This window comes from Cydia splendana, chromosome 19 (assembly GCF_910591565.1).
Source record: "Cydia splendana chromosome 19, ilCydSple1.2, whole genome shotgun sequence".
Taxonomy (NCBI): domain Eukaryota; kingdom Metazoa; phylum Arthropoda; class Insecta; order Lepidoptera; family Tortricidae; genus Cydia; species Cydia splendana.
In genome coordinates, this window is record NC_085978.1 from 4,470,650 (window position 1) to 4,487,499 (window position 16,850).

Here is a 16,850-nt window from a genome sequence, read left to right on the forward strand (position 1 = left end):
TTAGTAATTTTAGTTGCTCATTTATTACATACCTTCTTCTTCTTCCTAGCCTTATCCCATTTACTTGGGGTGGGCTCTCCTTATATGGCGTCGCCAAGAGCGTCTGTCCTGGGTCGTCTCTGTTGGTATTCTTTTTTCTTTAAGGTTCTTTTTTACAAGACCTATCCATGTTGTCTTGGGCCTCCCGCGACCCCTAGGCTTCTTACTCATCTCTAGCACCTTTCTCGTCATGTGGTCTGTCTGTCATTTATTACATACCTAACCTCATTATTTCTCGGTACAGCTGTTCTTTACGACACACTGGAAGCGTTGACAAAGAACATAGTGGACACACTCTCGGGGCCAGCCAAAGCGTTCTACGAACGAGAATTCGACTTCTTCGGGCAGATCACGAACATCTCCGGAATCATCAGACCGTACCCGAAGGGGGCAGAGAGAAAGCGGGCGTGCCTTGAGGCCTTGAAGAATATTAAGGTATTTGTTAATTTTTTTTTCAACCCTATCCCTTTCGTACAAGATCTAAAGTTGGACAACATAGTCGACTCAACCTTGCCAACCTTGGGCGCCCAAAAGAGCGATAGTTCGACTTCTTTACACAATATTAATATTGCTACCGCTACTACTACTATCGCTCTTTTGGTATTTTCATTGTATATTAAACCCTATCTCGCTATGTATATCATCTAAATTATTTGATAGACTTAACTACAGTAAATATTAAAAACATAAGTAGATGGATTATTTGAGAGGTGATATGAAAAAGGAGGGAGTTAATGAAATGACGGGCGTTAGAGAGGTGAGGAGATAATTGAAAATGGTATAACGCAGGAGTCTCCCACCTTTTTGATCCGCCGGCCACGGTTAAGCCTATGCTTTCTTTTCGCGAACAGTAGTTTGCTGATCTCCTTTAGGGCAATCAAATTAATAAAATAAAGATGCCGCATTGGTTTTGTATATCGTCGGGTGACAAGTCACTCAGTACCACATCAAGTTCATAGCCATAGTGAACCATATTAGTACTAAAAGAAGGTCGATTTTTGTTTAATTTTTTTTAGTAATTAGTGTATTTTGCTTGTCACCTGACGATATATTGATGAATGTCTTTTGTGCAGGTCCAACCGGGATGTTACTTGCCGTCCAATCCAGACTCGATGGTACTAGACATCGACTATAAGAGCGGTAAGTTTGCTGATAAAGCTAAGATTATATAACTTTAAATTAAATTTAATATGATTTCCCTAATTTAAAGTTTTACACGAGAATAATATGTAAAATATTAAATAAGAAAGTTCCAGTCGTACCCCAAAAATCGATGCCATACGTTAACATAGCCTTTTTTTCTTGAGTTGCACGGGTATTTGTATTTTTGATGGTCACTGCATTCTTTCTATGAAATGTAGGTAGATACTAACATAGCTAACTAGATAAGTATACACTAATCATAAATATGAGTCTGACATAGTTACTTGAAATAAATGATATATATTTTAATTAAATTTCACGTTGGAATATAGGCTTATTAACTAGGTCTAAGCTGAAGAATTATTCGACATAACGAAATATCTATTTATATGGTTATCAATGTGAACGTTTTTAGGCACACCGATGCAGAGCGCTGCAAAGGCGCCATACCTCGCACGGTTCCGTGTCCGCAAGTACGGTATTGCCGAGATGGAGGCGGTCGCCATGGCCGTCGCGGCCGGCGAGGACCCACCTGCTGTAAGTTAATTTAGAACTAGCTTTTACAAGCTTTTAAAGCTTTTTAGCTTTTTTTTAGGTGTATGTGAAGTCCCCAATCCGCATTGGGCTAGCGTGGGGACTATAGCCCAAGCCCTCTCGCGCATGAGAGGAGGCCTGTGCCCAGCAGTGGGACGTAGATAGGCTGAAATTATTATTATTTTTATTTTTAGCTTTTACACATGACTACGTCAGCGTGGAATAATGATTTCCGTGATAAAATCTATCTTGTGTCCTTCCCTGGGACTTATACCAAATTTCATCTGAATCCATTAAGCGGTTGAAGCGTAAAGAGGTAACAGATAGATAGAGTTACTTTCTCATTAGTAGAGATAGACAACATTTTTATAAAGACCGTGTACAGTGGACGTTGTTCCGCTGAAGTGACATCAAGTGAAGAAAAACAAGAAGAAAAAGAAAATACGTCGCACTGCTGGGCACAGGCCTCCTCTAATGTATGAGAGGGCTTGGGCTATAGTTCCCGCGCTGAGCGAATGCGGGTTGGGGACTACACATATCTACACCGTTTATTTCAATAAATAATTAAATAAAAGGCCAGAGCCCCATGGAAAAGTTACCTTATCCCACTGATTTAATTCAATACTTATTAAAAGTTAAAAATCTCTGGGGTTTTGACATCTCAAAGGGTCTGTGACTCGATGGGTTAAGAAAAATATCTCTCACATTGATTACTTTTATATTTCTGATACAGGAGGATGGCAAAGACCGCTTCACCTCCATGGTGGCGGAAACGTGGCAGGCGGCCATCTTCAAAGTCGGTGATGACGTGAGACAGGACATGTTGGCGCTGCAAGTGATCTCGCTGTTCAAGAACGTGTTCCAACAAGTTGGGCTCGATCTGTATCTGTTCCCGTACAAGGTGGTGGCTACGGCGCCAGGGGTAAGTTACAGTTATTCATGTATGCCATTTTATGGTCGGTACACATATAGCTGGTCAAACCAATTTGTCAGTCAGTAAGAACCAGGAAAACTATACTCATCCTTTTATTTTGGGTGCTAGTACTAGTGTAAGACAAAGATAGGATGATTCTCTCTATCTATGATTGAAATGAAACAGTCATTTGACAAACTATACCTACAATAATATGTTACACAATGAGGGCCGCAAAAATATGTGACGCGCTCTTACTGCGGTACAAATAAGATCGTGTCAGATATTTTTGCTATTTGGGTTCATGTTTAAAGAGCTCCCTCGGTTTCTCTACGTTTCCATCATCAGATCATGACTGAAAGGGATCAACCTTGAAACAAAATAGTTATTTACGTTACAAGTGCGGAAAAGAGGAAATTCGAAACGAGTGGCGATAAATTAAAACACGACCGAAGGGAATTTCGAATTTCCTCTTTTCCACACTTGTATCGTAAATAACTAATTTTCTAATCAGTCCAGACGTCATCGATAAATTAGGGAACACACTTATTAAGATCACGACAAATCAAATATTGCTTAGATTAAAAATGATAAGGCCATCGTATTTTCAGTGTGGTGTGATAGAGTGCGTGCCCAACGCAAAGTCAAGAGATCAACTCGGCAGGCAGACGGACATCGGGATGTACGAGTACTTTATTAAGAAGTATGGCGACGAGACCACGAGAGAATTCCAGGTACCAACGCGATGCTATTCATTAAATTAAGCTGGTTACAATATGTTGTCTCTATCTAACAATGTTAGTGTGACAGATAAAGACAGACGAATTATGACTCAAATAGAATATTGTTGATGAGCGTTTGTAATTATCAATCAAGATTTTATTGGTTGTTGTTGCATAAAAAATATTATAATCAACCTTTTTCACAATATAGCCATACGATAAAAACATATTTACATATTGTGTACCACGAAATGGGCTCGCCTGGGATCTTCCGGCGAGTCCATTCGTGATTCTCGTTTCGTCATTAACTCTTATTCTCGTTTGAACATTCATGCCATTGAAATACAGTCCAAATTTAAAACTTACCTGACAATACCTTGTATCTGTTTGTGTTTAGGCGGCCAGGAGGTGTTTCGTGACGTCAATGGCGGCGTACAGCGTCATCGGCTTCCTGCTGCAGATCAAGGATCGTCACAACGGCAACATCATGCTGGATACAGACGGACATATCATACATATAGGTCAGTGCAGTACCCGGTGATAAACATTGCATTTTGGTCTGATTTTAATTACGTACTTAGTGGTCAACATAAAATAAAGTTTTATTACATTAAACAAAATGATATAAATAATGATGTTATGTTGACTGATGTTGATTATTATTTTATTATATCGGGTGGGCTCTAAATTCTATTCAGGAACAATGACTTAACACCCACACAGATCTTTTAGACTCTGAGAAATTGACACTTAAACAAGTAAACCAATATTAGATATACATCTTGGTGGTTGAATCACAACAGCCCACTAGAGAAACATCGACTAATACCGCCGTGATCCGGGTGGCCCAGTGGTTAAAGCGTCTGCCGCGCATGCATAAGACGCTGGTTCGATCCCAGCCCTGGGCACTGGACGCCTTGGTCTCGTCTTTCGTATATGATATGACATCTATTTCAGTATAAATGTTCACGGGTAATATGATGACGTCTTGATGACATAATGATTTTGTTGTCAGATTTCGGGTTCATGTTTGAGTCATCGCCGGGCGGCAACTTGGGCTTCGAGCCCGACATCAAGCTGACGGACGAGATGGTGATGGTGATGGGCGGCAAGATGGAGGCGCCGCCGTTCCGCTGGTTCTGCGAGCTGTGCGTGCAGGCCTTCCTCGCCGTGCGGTAAGAGTATACTTCGCTCAGGCTTGGAGCCCGACATCACGACGGACGAGATGGTGATAGTGATGGGGGTGAGAGCTATATGTATATGATAATGTGCATTTAATCTAAAGCAAAAATTTAACTCTTTCACAGACCATACCAAGAAGCCATAATATCCATGGTGTCCCTCATGCTGGACACCGGGCTGCCCTGCTTCCGCGGGCAGACCATCCGCCTCCTCCGCTCCCGCTTCGCGCCCAATTCTACGGAGAAGGAGGCGGCTGCCTTTATGCTGTCTGTAATAAGGAACTCCTTCCTCAACTTCAGGACTAGGACGTATGATATGATACAGTATTATCAGAACCAGATCCCGTATTAATATGTAGAGGTTAGGGAAAAATTGAGACCGAAGGCCAGAGGACACCGGATATGTGCGCTAAAATGAAGCCACAATATCCATGGTATTGTGACACTCATGTGTCACTGGCAAGACAGAGACAAGACGCATCCTTATCACGGAAATACATCCTGGTGAAGCAAAAAATATCCTGGTCACGGCACCAAATTGTAACACGTAAATGACAGGATTGCTTGTTGGACACCGGCCTGCCCTGCTTCGGCGGGCAGACTATCTTCCTCTTCCAGTCCCGCTTCGCCCAACTCAGAGAAGGAGGCACTCGGAGGCAGCTGCCTTCATGCTGTCTGTAATAAATAACTACTAATTCGGAATTTGATTACAGTTAGATATTCGCACTGTGTCGTTTCTTTAGTAAAACAATGTCGTGCTTGGACTTAACATATAACTTGACATTCAAAATTAAACCTTGGAGTTCTAGATATAAAGTGGCACTCAGGTCCGAGAAATTGCGGAACTAAAATCTTGATAGCATAATGTTGGAGCTAAAATCATTGAAATCAAGGTGATGGTGAATTAGAGGTTACTTCTACTTAAGAATGAAATTCTTATAATGATATTATTATGGTGATCAGTGTTACTACAACATTGCAGAAATACCGAATTCAAGACGAAGAAGAATTATATAAATATATAATTATGAAGATGTTTTGGTAGATATGATATTTTTAATTCCTCGTAGTTCCTTTCCAGTGTATGTATAATTGATTATTTTCAACTGCTTAACCATCCTTGTAAAGGAAGACAATTATTTAGAGGTGTGACTGTTCATTATCTGTCTCTCTATCGGAGCATCGAGAGGCAGACCCACTGTATCTAACCCCTTAAGTTGCCTTAAACGCCAGGCCGACGACTCACACCTGCCAGCATTGTATTCTGAGAGATTTCTAGATTAGCTAAATTATTTATTTTCTTATAAGATTTAACCATTTTGAACTATTGTTTCTGACGTGTCGGTGAATCAGATATTAGAGTAGGAAATTAGTATTGTTCTCCTATTACAGGTTATTTGCAATGGGAACTCTCAATATGACAAACCATTTTGATACCTTTGTCAAAGTCTACCTGTCGTACTATCTGCATGTACATTGTATACCGTTCTTATACCTTTTTTTCTATATCTGCTAAATGAATAATTTATTAAGTAGATATGTGTTTAGGCTGCGTTTCGACCCAGAGATGTGCGTGATGCGTAGTGAGGGATGTGTTTGTTGAGAACCAATAGAATCACTTCATTTGTTTTTTGCTCGCTCAGTGTGCAGTGATTCTATTGGTTCTTAAAAACACATCCCTCGCTACGCATCCTCACACGCTGCGTGGAAACGCATAGAAAGGGTAAAGTATTAAAATGTATTTTGCTATTTGTAACAGTACGATAATTGATTTATTTCTGTATTAATAAATATAAATGTATAATAGGGGCTGTGCTATTGTTTTGAAATGAAATATATAAGTAATTCTATGTGGTTTAATGTTACTCTATTAATAGTCTGTTATTAATGTAATATTTTGTGGACATTCCTGTAATCACAATTATCTTGTTGGAATAAAGTGTGGTAAAGGTGACATGCGTTTTTCTTTTATACCATGATGGCAAATATAGTTGGTCAAACCAATTTGTCAGTCAGTAAGAACCAGGAAAACTATACTCATCCTTTTCTTTTGGGTGCTAGTACTAGTGTAAGACAAAGATAGTATGATTCTCTCTGTCTATGATTGAAATGAGACAGTCCTTTGACAAACTATAGACTTATAATTTGCCTTGAGGTAAGCACATGAGTGTTGGTGTTCATTTACATGTACCCAATAATATTTGTTGCAATTGTTTATTTATTCTTATAAACGTAACATCCATTATTTACATTATGTACAACTCTTTAATCTTTAACCTTTTCGCCGCCATTGACTTGAAATAAAGTCAGTACATGGCGTGCCCCACACGTCACTAATGTACGGGTTGTCTACGTGCAATTTTTGACATGGCGTTGATCACATAATTACTTCATTGACTATTGACTTGGCGGCGAAAAGGTTAAAAGTTTTCATTCAAAGTCCATGCTATGACTTTCAAGGAAGGACAAGTAATATTCAACTTTCTTCATACATTTCTTCAATTTGTTACCATCCAAGGGAGGTAAGTGCTCTGTCCCGTGCTCTGGAAACTTCCTAGAAAATGTTTTATCTTTACTTTGTTTCTTCTCATTAGCAGGCTGCGCTTTTGATATAGATTTGGCTTTATGTAGCACCCTGTAGAGGTCTGAGAGAGCTGATTTGCAGTAGTAAAGTTTGTGGTCTATGCTGGGTCCTTGGAGGATTAAATAGGTGTCATGCTTCATGACATCCAGACTCGGTCCGTCTGTTTCTATGAGTTCACTCTGTAACAATTTAATAAAAATGTCTTAAAACATCTGTCTAGTGACACTTCATCTGATGGCAAAAGGTTTTGATTTAAGCACTCCAAGTGCCAGCAAAGCTTTTAGCTTTTAGGAAAGATTTTAATAGTGACACTAGGTTCACACGGCGGCGACTATACGTTTGGATATTTTCTCGCATACGGGTTTACCGTTTACGAGACGACCGTTCACATAGTGCGAGGTCCATTCGGTTTTTTCACGTATGTGACGTCACAACTGCCCGCCCGTGCGCGTATCTTATACGAGAAACCCGTGTGAACCAGGGATGTTGCGGATGCAGATTTTTTGATATCCGCGTATGCGGATATTTAAAGGCTCACATCCGCGGATGCGGATATTTAAAGGCTGACCAAAAACAACTCTATTTTCTATGTTATAGGTTCAAATTTCACTGGCAAATTTTAAATACTTGTACGGGTGAGCCTTAGGAGGATAATAATACAAAATTTAATATGTACCTGTAGGCATTTCTGCACAACTGTCTCAACGGCTATGGCAGGGTCATCAAAATTGGCATTTGAGTCCAAATTAGCACAAACATTGAGGAAATGTGTTGCCCATTCCAGGGGCTCCACGTCTCCATTGAAGTATCGCATTACAAATACGTAGGATGCTATGACATTTGTTATATTAAACTTTATTGCTGGGGAGGGTTGGACAGTCTGTAACAAAAATTAAAGTCAAGTTTTAATAATAAGGTTTTTAACTTAAACATCAGATGAGCGAACATTATATACTCAACAGATAACTGAGTAAAAGCACACATCAAGAAACCTGAAATAAAATAGCAATAGATTGCACGTGCACTTGAAGGACCAAACATCCACTAGGGTGTCCTTGTCCTACATAGTGGGGTTTAGTTGTGGGCGCTGACTCAACTGGTTTTGGCTGAAAGAGCTGGCAGAAGCTTGTCAAAGTTGTAAAAAGTGTAAAACTTTTCTGCAAGCCCTGTGCCCCTAACGAGGATAACAGACAATACCTATCAACCCAGATCTATTGTATTACTTACAGACAAAGAATCTAAAGCTGGAACCGTCTTTAACTCTGGACACTTTTTCAATGCTTCATTTTCCTCTTTAGTTATTTCCTCTACCTTCTTCTCTTTCTTTCTAAACATCCACCACGGCTCCCACTGCGGCATAATAGTCCCCACATCACCCTTATTTAACAGAGCCTCAAATTCATTCCTCTCATCCTCCGTCAACGCTCCCCACAGCTGATCAGCATCATTTAAATGTAATCCTTTAATTCTTTCATGAAGATCTTCAACTTCTTCATCGTCCGAGTCCATGTTTTCTAGCATCTCCTCGATATCCTCAGTGTCTATGTCATGCTCATGCATTCGCTTTAATATATCAATCATTTTGCGCTTAGATTCGTCATCAACGTGATTTGATGCAAGTTCCTCTGTCACACAGTTGCGGTAGAAGTTTTCGGAGCATTCTTGGTGTTTTTCAGATCTGTAGCAATCTAAGGAGCAGTATAAAACTTCGCAGCGGGGGCAGCAGTATTTACTAGGGTTTTCATTGCACCTAAAAGAAATTGAAAACGTAAGAGAAGTTGTGATTTATATTTTTTAAGCATCTGATTTAAAAAAACAAAATCAATACATATAAAAAACAAATATTTGTTTTAAAAGCGCGTTTAATTTTAGACATTGTATTACTTATATTAATAATAGAAGATTACAGGAACAAGAAGGAAGGAACGATGTTTATACTTACACCCCACAGATTTTGCCGCTCTGTGTATTGGATGATTCGTCAGACATTGTAGTATTACTTTATGACTAACTAGAAAATGTAACCTAATAGTTTTATAACTTATAACAGTTATAACACAATGTTTCTGCCGGTAAGTAAACACAAAGGGCAAGGATAAGAAAGGAAATAAGAGAAATGTCAGTTGTCAAGTAAAACGTCAAAGTTATCAGCTGTTCTTTCGTTATCTTCGGATTAAACAACTGTACCGATATTCGAAACCTAAGAATAATATTGAGAGTGGCAACACCGTTTGTAGGTAGCATTGTCCTTTTCTAGCATATACGTCTCTCTCTCTCTCACACACTCCCACCGATAGATATAATAATATACAGTAGGGCTACCGCCAATACCGAAAATCGTCAATTGCGGGCATTTTTCTCTGTCACTCTAATTACGCCTTCATTGGAGTAAAAGAGTAAGATCCCCGCAATTTGCGAATTTCGGTTTTCGCGGTAGCCCCTCAGAGATACCTTCCAAGCTGCGATCATATATAACCATGGATACCGCCTTTAGGAACATTACCGTTCAAATTCTCGGGCCAAATTAGCACACATACACAATTACGCCTACATTCAAATAAGACGACGCGTTTACAGAGCCTGTAATCAAAGCTCGTAAACAAAATAAGAGTCATCTTTATTACACTAATGGTACATAGCTAAGTGTAGATGAAATGCATATAATGTCAATAACTACCAATCAGCGACATTAATCCGCTAATAACCTTCTTGCTGTACGTACTGGCCGCTGAGAGTTCGCGGTTCATATTTGATTAGAATATGACTTGGACAGGGATAGGTTTATGCCATACAGTGAAGAACCAGTCAAATAATTCACGTATAATAATTTAATGCAGATTAAAAGATAACTAGTTAAAATGTTGTTATGACATGACAGACTAACTCAACATAAGTAAATATATCATTGTTGTATAAATGCATTCCGCTATAATAAGTATTTTGTATATTTTATTATCAATCTGCATGGCAGTGCGAAGTCACGTTCAGGTATAGTCTGTCCGTTTTTCTAAGATCAAGTACGCCATAGTAAATGTATGGCGAAATTGATCTTAGAAATCGGACTGGCTATACAGTCTGCAAAATTTACATGGGTACACGAATCGGGTCAAAAATATTTGAACAGGCGGAGTCACAATAAATCCCCACTTTCAGTTCAGAATATTTTATATGTATATAGCCGGTCAAGCAAGTTTGTCAGTAGAAAAAGGTGCAAAATTAAAATGTTGTATAAGACCACAGCCTTTCGCGCGCTTACATTTCTAAATTTGCCGCTCTTATAATATTTTAAACTTTCGCGTTTTGAACACATATTAACTCACACGACTTATACGAAACGAAACTGATTTACGTCGGTAAATCAAGGTAATTGAATATAATTCGCGTTAGACCAGTCTATAATGTGAGTTAATATGTTTGCCGCTCTTTTCTACTGACGGAAATGGCTTGAGAGAGAACCTACATATATGTGACAGTAGAGGTAAAATAATCCTTGTCCCTAAATATTTTTTAAGTCTGTTAATTATTTCTTTAAATTTATTTTGAATGATTCTATTTTCAAATGATATATTTTTTCAATTAAATTTGTTACGCCTCATTGCCTCTTAGAAAATTATTAAATGAATATGTCTTTATTCGTGTTACTTATCAAGATTCCAGCTTTCGTTTCGATAGTTTTATTTAACTACATAAAGTAACTAAGTTTGGGTCAAACAGATCACTGTGTTATGGCTTTCCTGTAGACATACACAAGAGTTAAGAGCTATAAAGGTTAATTTTCTTATTTAACCCTTATCCATGTGAAAAGGTCCTCCTTTATAGCCTTTTTATAAATAAAAAAAATAAATATAAAATTAACCTTTATAGCCCTTAACTCTTGTGTATGTCTACAGGAAAGACATAACACACTGATCTGTTTGACCCGTTTATGACAATTGTCATAAACTTAGCAAGAAAAATATCTGTTTTTTTCCGATATAATCCGAACAGGCGGAGTCACAATAAATCCCCACTTTCAGTTCAGAATATTTTATATGTATATAGCCGGTCAAGCAAGTTTGTCAGTAGAAAAAGGTGCAAAATTAAAATGTTGTATAAGACCACAGCCTTTCGCGCGCTTACATTTCTAAATTTGCCGCTCTTATAATATTTTAAACTTTCGCGTTTTGAACACATATTAACTCACACGACTTATACGAAACGAAACTGATTTACGTCGGTAAATCAAGGTAATTGAATATAATTCGCGTTAGACCAGTCTATAATGTGAGTTAATATGTTTGCCGCTCTTTTCTACTGACGGAAATGGCTTGAGAGAGAACCTACATATATGTGACAGTAGAGGGTGGATTCAAATGATCAACATTTTCAGATAATGTGTGTATTTGTTAAATTAATTCAGTGAAAGTGTAGCGGACTGGCCTTTTTGGCCACACGTCTACGGTTCAACGAGTTTTAAGCTGAAGCATGACATTCAGAAACAATCGCTGATTTTTCCGTGTCATTTGAATGTTGATGTATTTATTAATTAATTATAGGAGATTTATTTTAACTGAAGTTTAATTCGACTCCGCCGGTAGGTCTCCTATATTGGTGACCCCGATTGAAACAGTCTCGCATAATAAATTTACAAGCAATCAAAAAAAATGACGGATGAAATCAAGACCGCTACCGAAGCCCCTTGTATGGTATGTAAAGTCACTGTACGCACTCCGCCGTTTTGGCCAGAGGAACCCGCATTATGGTTTTCGCAAATGGAAGCCCAGTTCGCCATCGCCGGCATATCAAGTGACACGACCAAATTTAACCACGTTATTGGCCAGTTGGAGCATAAGTACGCCGTAGAGGTAAAAGATATTATTAGCAACCCACCAGCTGACAATAAATATGAAAAGATAAAATCGCAGCTCATATCGAGGATCTCCGTGTCTAAAGAACAAAAGTTTCTACAGTTGATGAAACACGAAGAGCTAGGTGACAGAAAGCCGTCACGATTCCTACGACACTTACGCGCGTTGGCAGGTGAAGGCATTCCGGAAGATTTCCTGAAAACCGTATGGATAAGCCGTTTACCCGGCAACCTGCAGGCGCTTATTACGTCCCAAGCCAAAGCTACGTTAGAAGAGTTAGCTGAATCGGCGGACAAGGTATATGACGTCGCTCCTCAGACTCTGCAGGTTCATGCATTAGGCACTACCACTCATGGCACGGAGATATCCGAAATTGCAAGACAAATGACTGAACTCACAAGGGAAGTTGCTGCCTTAAAGGCTGGAAATCCACCGCACACATCTAGATCCAGTTTCCGTGGCAGTCGAGCGCCGTTTAGGTCTAGCAACCGTCAAGATCGTTCCGCATCGAGACCAAGAGATCAATCCATATGCTTTTACCACAACCGATTCGGCGATAGAGCTACCCGCTGTACTAGGCCTTGCGGTTACCCAGGAGCGGAAAACTTCAGCGGCAGCCGAAATTAGCGCCCAACGTCTGCCATATAAACCCGGGCCGCCTTTTTGTATTGGACCATACCTCTAAAGCACCTTTCCTAGTAGATACAGGATCAGACTTGTGCGTATATCCGCGCACATTAATTAGAGGAGCTCGTGCAAAATCTAATTATGAACTTTTTGCTGCTAACAGTTCAATAATACACACATACGGCTCGATACAATTGCAACTGGACCTGGGGCTCCGTCGGATTTACAACTGGAATTTTGTGGTCGCCGACGTATCGAAGCCGATCATTGGCGTTGATTTTCTATCGTTCTACAGTATAGTAGTCGATTGCAGAAACCAGCGATTGATAGATAACTCAACAACATTGAGCATCACGGCCCCACCTCAGCCGTCAGCAAAATCCATCGCATCAGTGAAAGTAATGTCAGGGGAGTCGAACTACCATAACATTTTGTGTCAGTACCCTGACATTACACGCCCAGCCGGCATGCATAACACTCCCAAGCATAATACCATACATCATATTCGCACTACGCCTGGACCGCCGGTTACAAACAGGCCGCGACGCCTTCCACCAGATCGCCTAAAAATAGCTCAAAAAGAATTTGATGCCATGCTCGAAGTTGGCACAGCTTGCAGATCCGAGAGCTCTTGGTCGTCTCCGTTGCACCTCGTTCCTAAAAAGGATGCCGGCTGGCGCCCATGCGGTGACTATAGAGCCCTTAATGCACGTACCATCCCAGACAAGTACCCAATACGACACATTCAGGATTTTACACAGCAGCTGACAGGAAGCAAAATATTTTCAAAAGTTGACCTCGTCAAAGCGTACAACCAGATTCCTGTAAATCCTGATGATATTCCAAAGACAGCCATTATAACCCCCTTTGGGCTGTTCCATTTTCCGTACATGACGTTTGGCCTCCGAAATGCTGCACAAACGTTCCAGCGATTTATGGATGAAGTGCTCCGAGGCTTTGATTTTTGCTACGGGTATTTGGATGATATCTTAATCTTCTCCTCCAACACAGAAGAGCACGAACAACATCTCCACACGTTATTCCAGCGTCTGCAAGATTACGGTGTCCTCATTAATGTAGCAAAATGTGAATTTGGAAAGGCGGAAATTACTTTCCTTGGACATAAGGTTTCAGCCCAAGGGATAGAACCCCTTGACACCAAAGTACAAGTGATTTTGGATTATCCCGCACCTAAAAACGTCCGAGAACTCCGCAGATTTCTTGGCATGTTTAATTTTTATCGAAGATTCGTGCCAAGTGCTTCAGAACTGCAAGCACCCTTAAATATTGTGCTGACTGGCCCAAAGAAGAAACCTACGCAGGCCATCGAGATGACGCAGGAAATGATGAAAGCGTTCGAGGCATGCAAAAAAGGACTTTCTCGAGCTGCTACCCTAGCTCATCCTCGAACAGATGTTGAGTTGGCCATCCATACTGACGCCTCAGATACCGCTATTGGCGCTGTACTACAACAACGAGTAACACCTGGAGCTTGGGAACCTCTAGCATTCTTTTCTCGTCGTCTGAAACCCTCGCAAAAGAAATATAGTCCATATGATAGAGAACTGCTGGCCATATATGACGCTATCAGGCATTTCCGTCACATGGTTGAAGCCAGGCCATTCACTATTTACACGGACCACAAACCCCTTACTTATGCTTTTTCCTCAACAAGAGACAAATGCTCTCCTAGGCAATTCCGCTATTTGGATTTTATTTCCCAATTCAGCACAGACATACAATACGTGGCAGGGAAACTAAATGTAGTGGCAGACTGCCTGTCCAGAGTTGAAGAAATTGGTGGATATACGATTGATTACAAAGCGCTGGAAAATTCTCAAGACGGAGATAGAGAATTGAATCAACTATTACAACACGGCACAGGGCTGAACCTAAAGAAGTTGAGAATCCCTGACTCCGATATCGAAGTGTACTGTGATGTCTCAACAGCATACCCGAGACCATATATAACGGAAACTTTCCGGCGAAAAGTATTTGACGCAGTACACAGGCTGAGCCACCCAGGCGTTAAAGGAACCATCCGCCTGGTAACGCAAAGATTTGTTTGGCTTGGCATCAGGAAAGATTGCCGATTGTGGGCTAAAGAATGCGCAGATTGCCAAAAGAACAAAGTTTCACGTCACACTTTATCTCCCATCTCATCATTCTCCACTCCATCTCATCGTTTTTCACACGTCCACATGGACATAGTAGGGCCATTACCTTTTTCTTGTGGTTACAGGTACTGCCTCACGGTCATCGATCGCTTTACGCGTTGGCCTGAAGCATATCCATTGGCCGACATCACTGCAGAGACCTGTGCACTAGCCTTTATATCAGGCTGGGTCGCCCGCTTTGGCTGTCCTGCAAAAATCACCACGGACAGAGGCAGACAGTTTGAATGTGAGCTTTTCCGAAGTTTGGCGACAATCCTTGGTTCCGAGCATCGACCAACAACTTCTTATCATCCGGCTTGCAATGGTATGGTCGAACGCCTCCATCGACAGTTAAAAGCAGCCATAATGTGCCATACCAACACGCACTGGGTAGAAGCTTTGCCTTTGGTGCTCCTCGGAATCCGCAGTGCTTGGAAAGAAGACATCCAGTCTTCAGCGGCAGAGCTCGTATATGGCGAGCCATTGCGCCTACCTGGTGACTTCTTCAAGCCTTCAGAAACTACTGCAGTCGACTACTGCAATTTTGTGGCCAGGCTACGCAACCATATAGCTAAAATCATCCCAGTTCCTGGCACTCGTCACTCTCAGAGGCCGTTCTATATCCCGAAGGACCTCAGCTCTGCAGATTATGTTTTCCTACGACATGGACCTGTCAAAGGATCACTGGAATCCCCGTACACTGGCCCATATAAGGTTTTGCAGAGAGGAAGCAAAACATTTAAAATAGAGAGAGCTGGGAAAGCAGACACTGTCAGTATTGACAGGCTCAAGCCAGCGTATATGTCCAAAGACGATTGGGGAAATCTCAGCCACAGCAGCGCTACGCCTGACACGCCATTAGTTCCGCAAGTGCCTGGATCTGATCCCAATAATCTGCCGCTAGAGCAGGAACAAACTGCAGAAAAAAGAACTCGTAGCGGCCGAACCGTACACTTTCCGCCCCATCTTTTTGACTATCGACCGTAGCAACGGTCTCGGCGGGGGAGTAGTGTAGCGGACTGGCCTTTTTGGCCACACGTCTACGGTTCAACGAGTTTTAAGCTGAAGCATGACATTCAGAAACAATCGCTGATTTTTCCGTGTCATTTGAATGTTGATGTATTTATTAATTAATTATAGGAGATTTATTTTAACTGAAGTTTAATTCGACTCCGCCGGTAGGTCTCCTATAAAAGCATGATAGGAAAAATGTATCTACATATAGGAGACCGGGTATGATTATCTCACGGGTTATATCTCATGAATAGAACATATTCTAGATATCTTGCCAGGCATCCACTCAATTTCATGTCTCTCTAATTGGACAGCTTTTTTCCATAGTTCTCTGCAAATAGCATCTTGTGGGAATCTGAATGGAAAGTAATGTAAAATGACAATACCAAATTTGATTATTAATTTGAAATAACTAGGTAGTTTTTTTATAGCTCCATCTCATGAAATAAAAAAGGAAAATACAAATCTGTAAGAAGGAATTTATTACTACATTTATAATTATATAGAAAATACCTAAACCAAACACAATTTAATAAAATAGTCTACTTCATTTAGCATAACACCATCCCTATTATCCTCGCAATTTAAAAAGTCGTATGTTGTTATGAAAGTCGTATGCAGTTGTTACGTTTTAGCTTAGCACGGTAGTATTGAAAACAAATCGTCATGTTTTTTCCAAATTCTACTGAAGTTATCTGTTTACTACAAGTGAAAAGTGATTCCACTGTCCTTGGTATGAACTAAAATAACTTCTGCACCACTTCACGACACATGAATATATTTTTAATTACAAAAAAACGTTGTTTTTATAAATCAATTTAGCCATTTGTCACTGACTGTCATCTCGGTGGTACTGAGATTGCCAATCGAGCAGTTTGTAAGTACCGCCTATCGCGGGGTAGTTTGCGTTGGGTCATAATTGAGCGGACAGAATACTTCCATGTATAGCACTTCGCTGCTTCCAAGCGAGCTGTCAGTGGGACCACTTTTGTTTAGTGTACGATTAACAATGTGGCCCGCCTTGCTGTAGCCATGTCGATAAAGTCATATCGATAAACTATCGACATTTCTTGCAATTTTAATTTTACTT

At 40.4% G+C, this 16,850-nt stretch overlaps 3 protein-coding genes across 3 annotated transcripts in view; 2 read left to right on the plus strand and 1 right to left on the minus strand.

The window, feature by feature from the left end:
- Positions 1 to 6,486, plus strand: part of LOC134800272 (phosphatidylinositol 4-kinase alpha) — a 68,832-nt gene extending 62,346 nt beyond the window's left edge. Inside the window, exons 32-39 of the mRNA XM_063772781.1 lie at positions 284 to 474; positions 1,113 to 1,179; positions 1,598 to 1,719; positions 2,450 to 2,638; positions 3,241 to 3,363; positions 3,749 to 3,872; positions 4,367 to 4,526; positions 4,659 to 6,486. Of these exons, the coding sequence (XP_063628851.1) occupies positions 284 to 474; positions 1,113 to 1,179; positions 1,598 to 1,719; positions 2,450 to 2,638; positions 3,241 to 3,363; positions 3,749 to 3,872; positions 4,367 to 4,526; positions 4,659 to 4,884 (1,202 nt within the window). The 3' untranslated portion in view covers positions 4,885 to 6,486. The remainder of the gene's footprint in view (positions 1 to 283; positions 475 to 1,112; positions 1,180 to 1,597; positions 1,720 to 2,449; positions 2,639 to 3,240; positions 3,364 to 3,748; positions 3,873 to 4,366; positions 4,527 to 4,658) is intronic.
- Positions 6,487 to 6,857: 371 nt separating this feature from the next.
- On the minus strand, positions 6,858 to 9,197 carry LOC134799948 (zinc finger HIT domain-containing protein 2). The gene is made up of 4 exons (XM_063772377.1): positions 9,059 to 9,197; positions 8,344 to 8,866; positions 7,793 to 7,996; positions 6,858 to 7,295 (listed from the first exon to the last, which is right to left on the minus strand). The coding sequence occupies exons 1-4, from the start codon at positions 9,103 to 9,105 to the stop codon at positions 6,963 to 6,965; spliced, it is 1,107 nt and encodes a 368-aa protein (XP_063628447.1). The 5' UTR covers positions 9,106 to 9,197; the 3' UTR covers positions 6,858 to 6,962.
- A 5,915-nt stretch (positions 9,198 to 15,112) lies between these two features.
- Positions 15,113 to 15,733, plus strand: LOC134800358 (uncharacterized). Its single transcript, XM_063772858.1, has one exon. It carries the CDS (start codon positions 15,113 to 15,115, stop codon positions 15,731 to 15,733), a length of 621 nt encoding a protein of 206 aa, XP_063628928.1.
- Positions 15,734 to 16,850: the final 1,117 nt, after the last annotated feature.

What these genes read in the sequence shown, in the direction of transcription:
- LOC134799948 (XM_063772377.1), bottom strand. Translation starts at nt 9,105, where the DNA reads ATGTCTGACGAATCATCCAATACACAGAGCGGCAAAATCTGTGGGGT. An exon ending in AGCGGCAAAATCTGTGGGGT is followed by an intron (nt 8,867 to 9,058) that starts GTAAGTATAAAC and finishes AATTTCTTTTAG; the next exon opens with GTGCAATGAAAACCCTAGTA. An exon ending in TTGTGCAGAAATGCCTACAG is followed by an intron (nt 7,296 to 7,792) that starts GTACATATTAAA and finishes AAATTGTTACAG; the next exon opens with AGTGAACTCATAGAAACAGA.
- LOC134800358 (XM_063772858.1), top strand. Translation starts at nt 15,113, where the DNA reads ATGTGCCATACCAACACGCACTGGGTAGAAGCTTTGCCTTTGGTGCTC.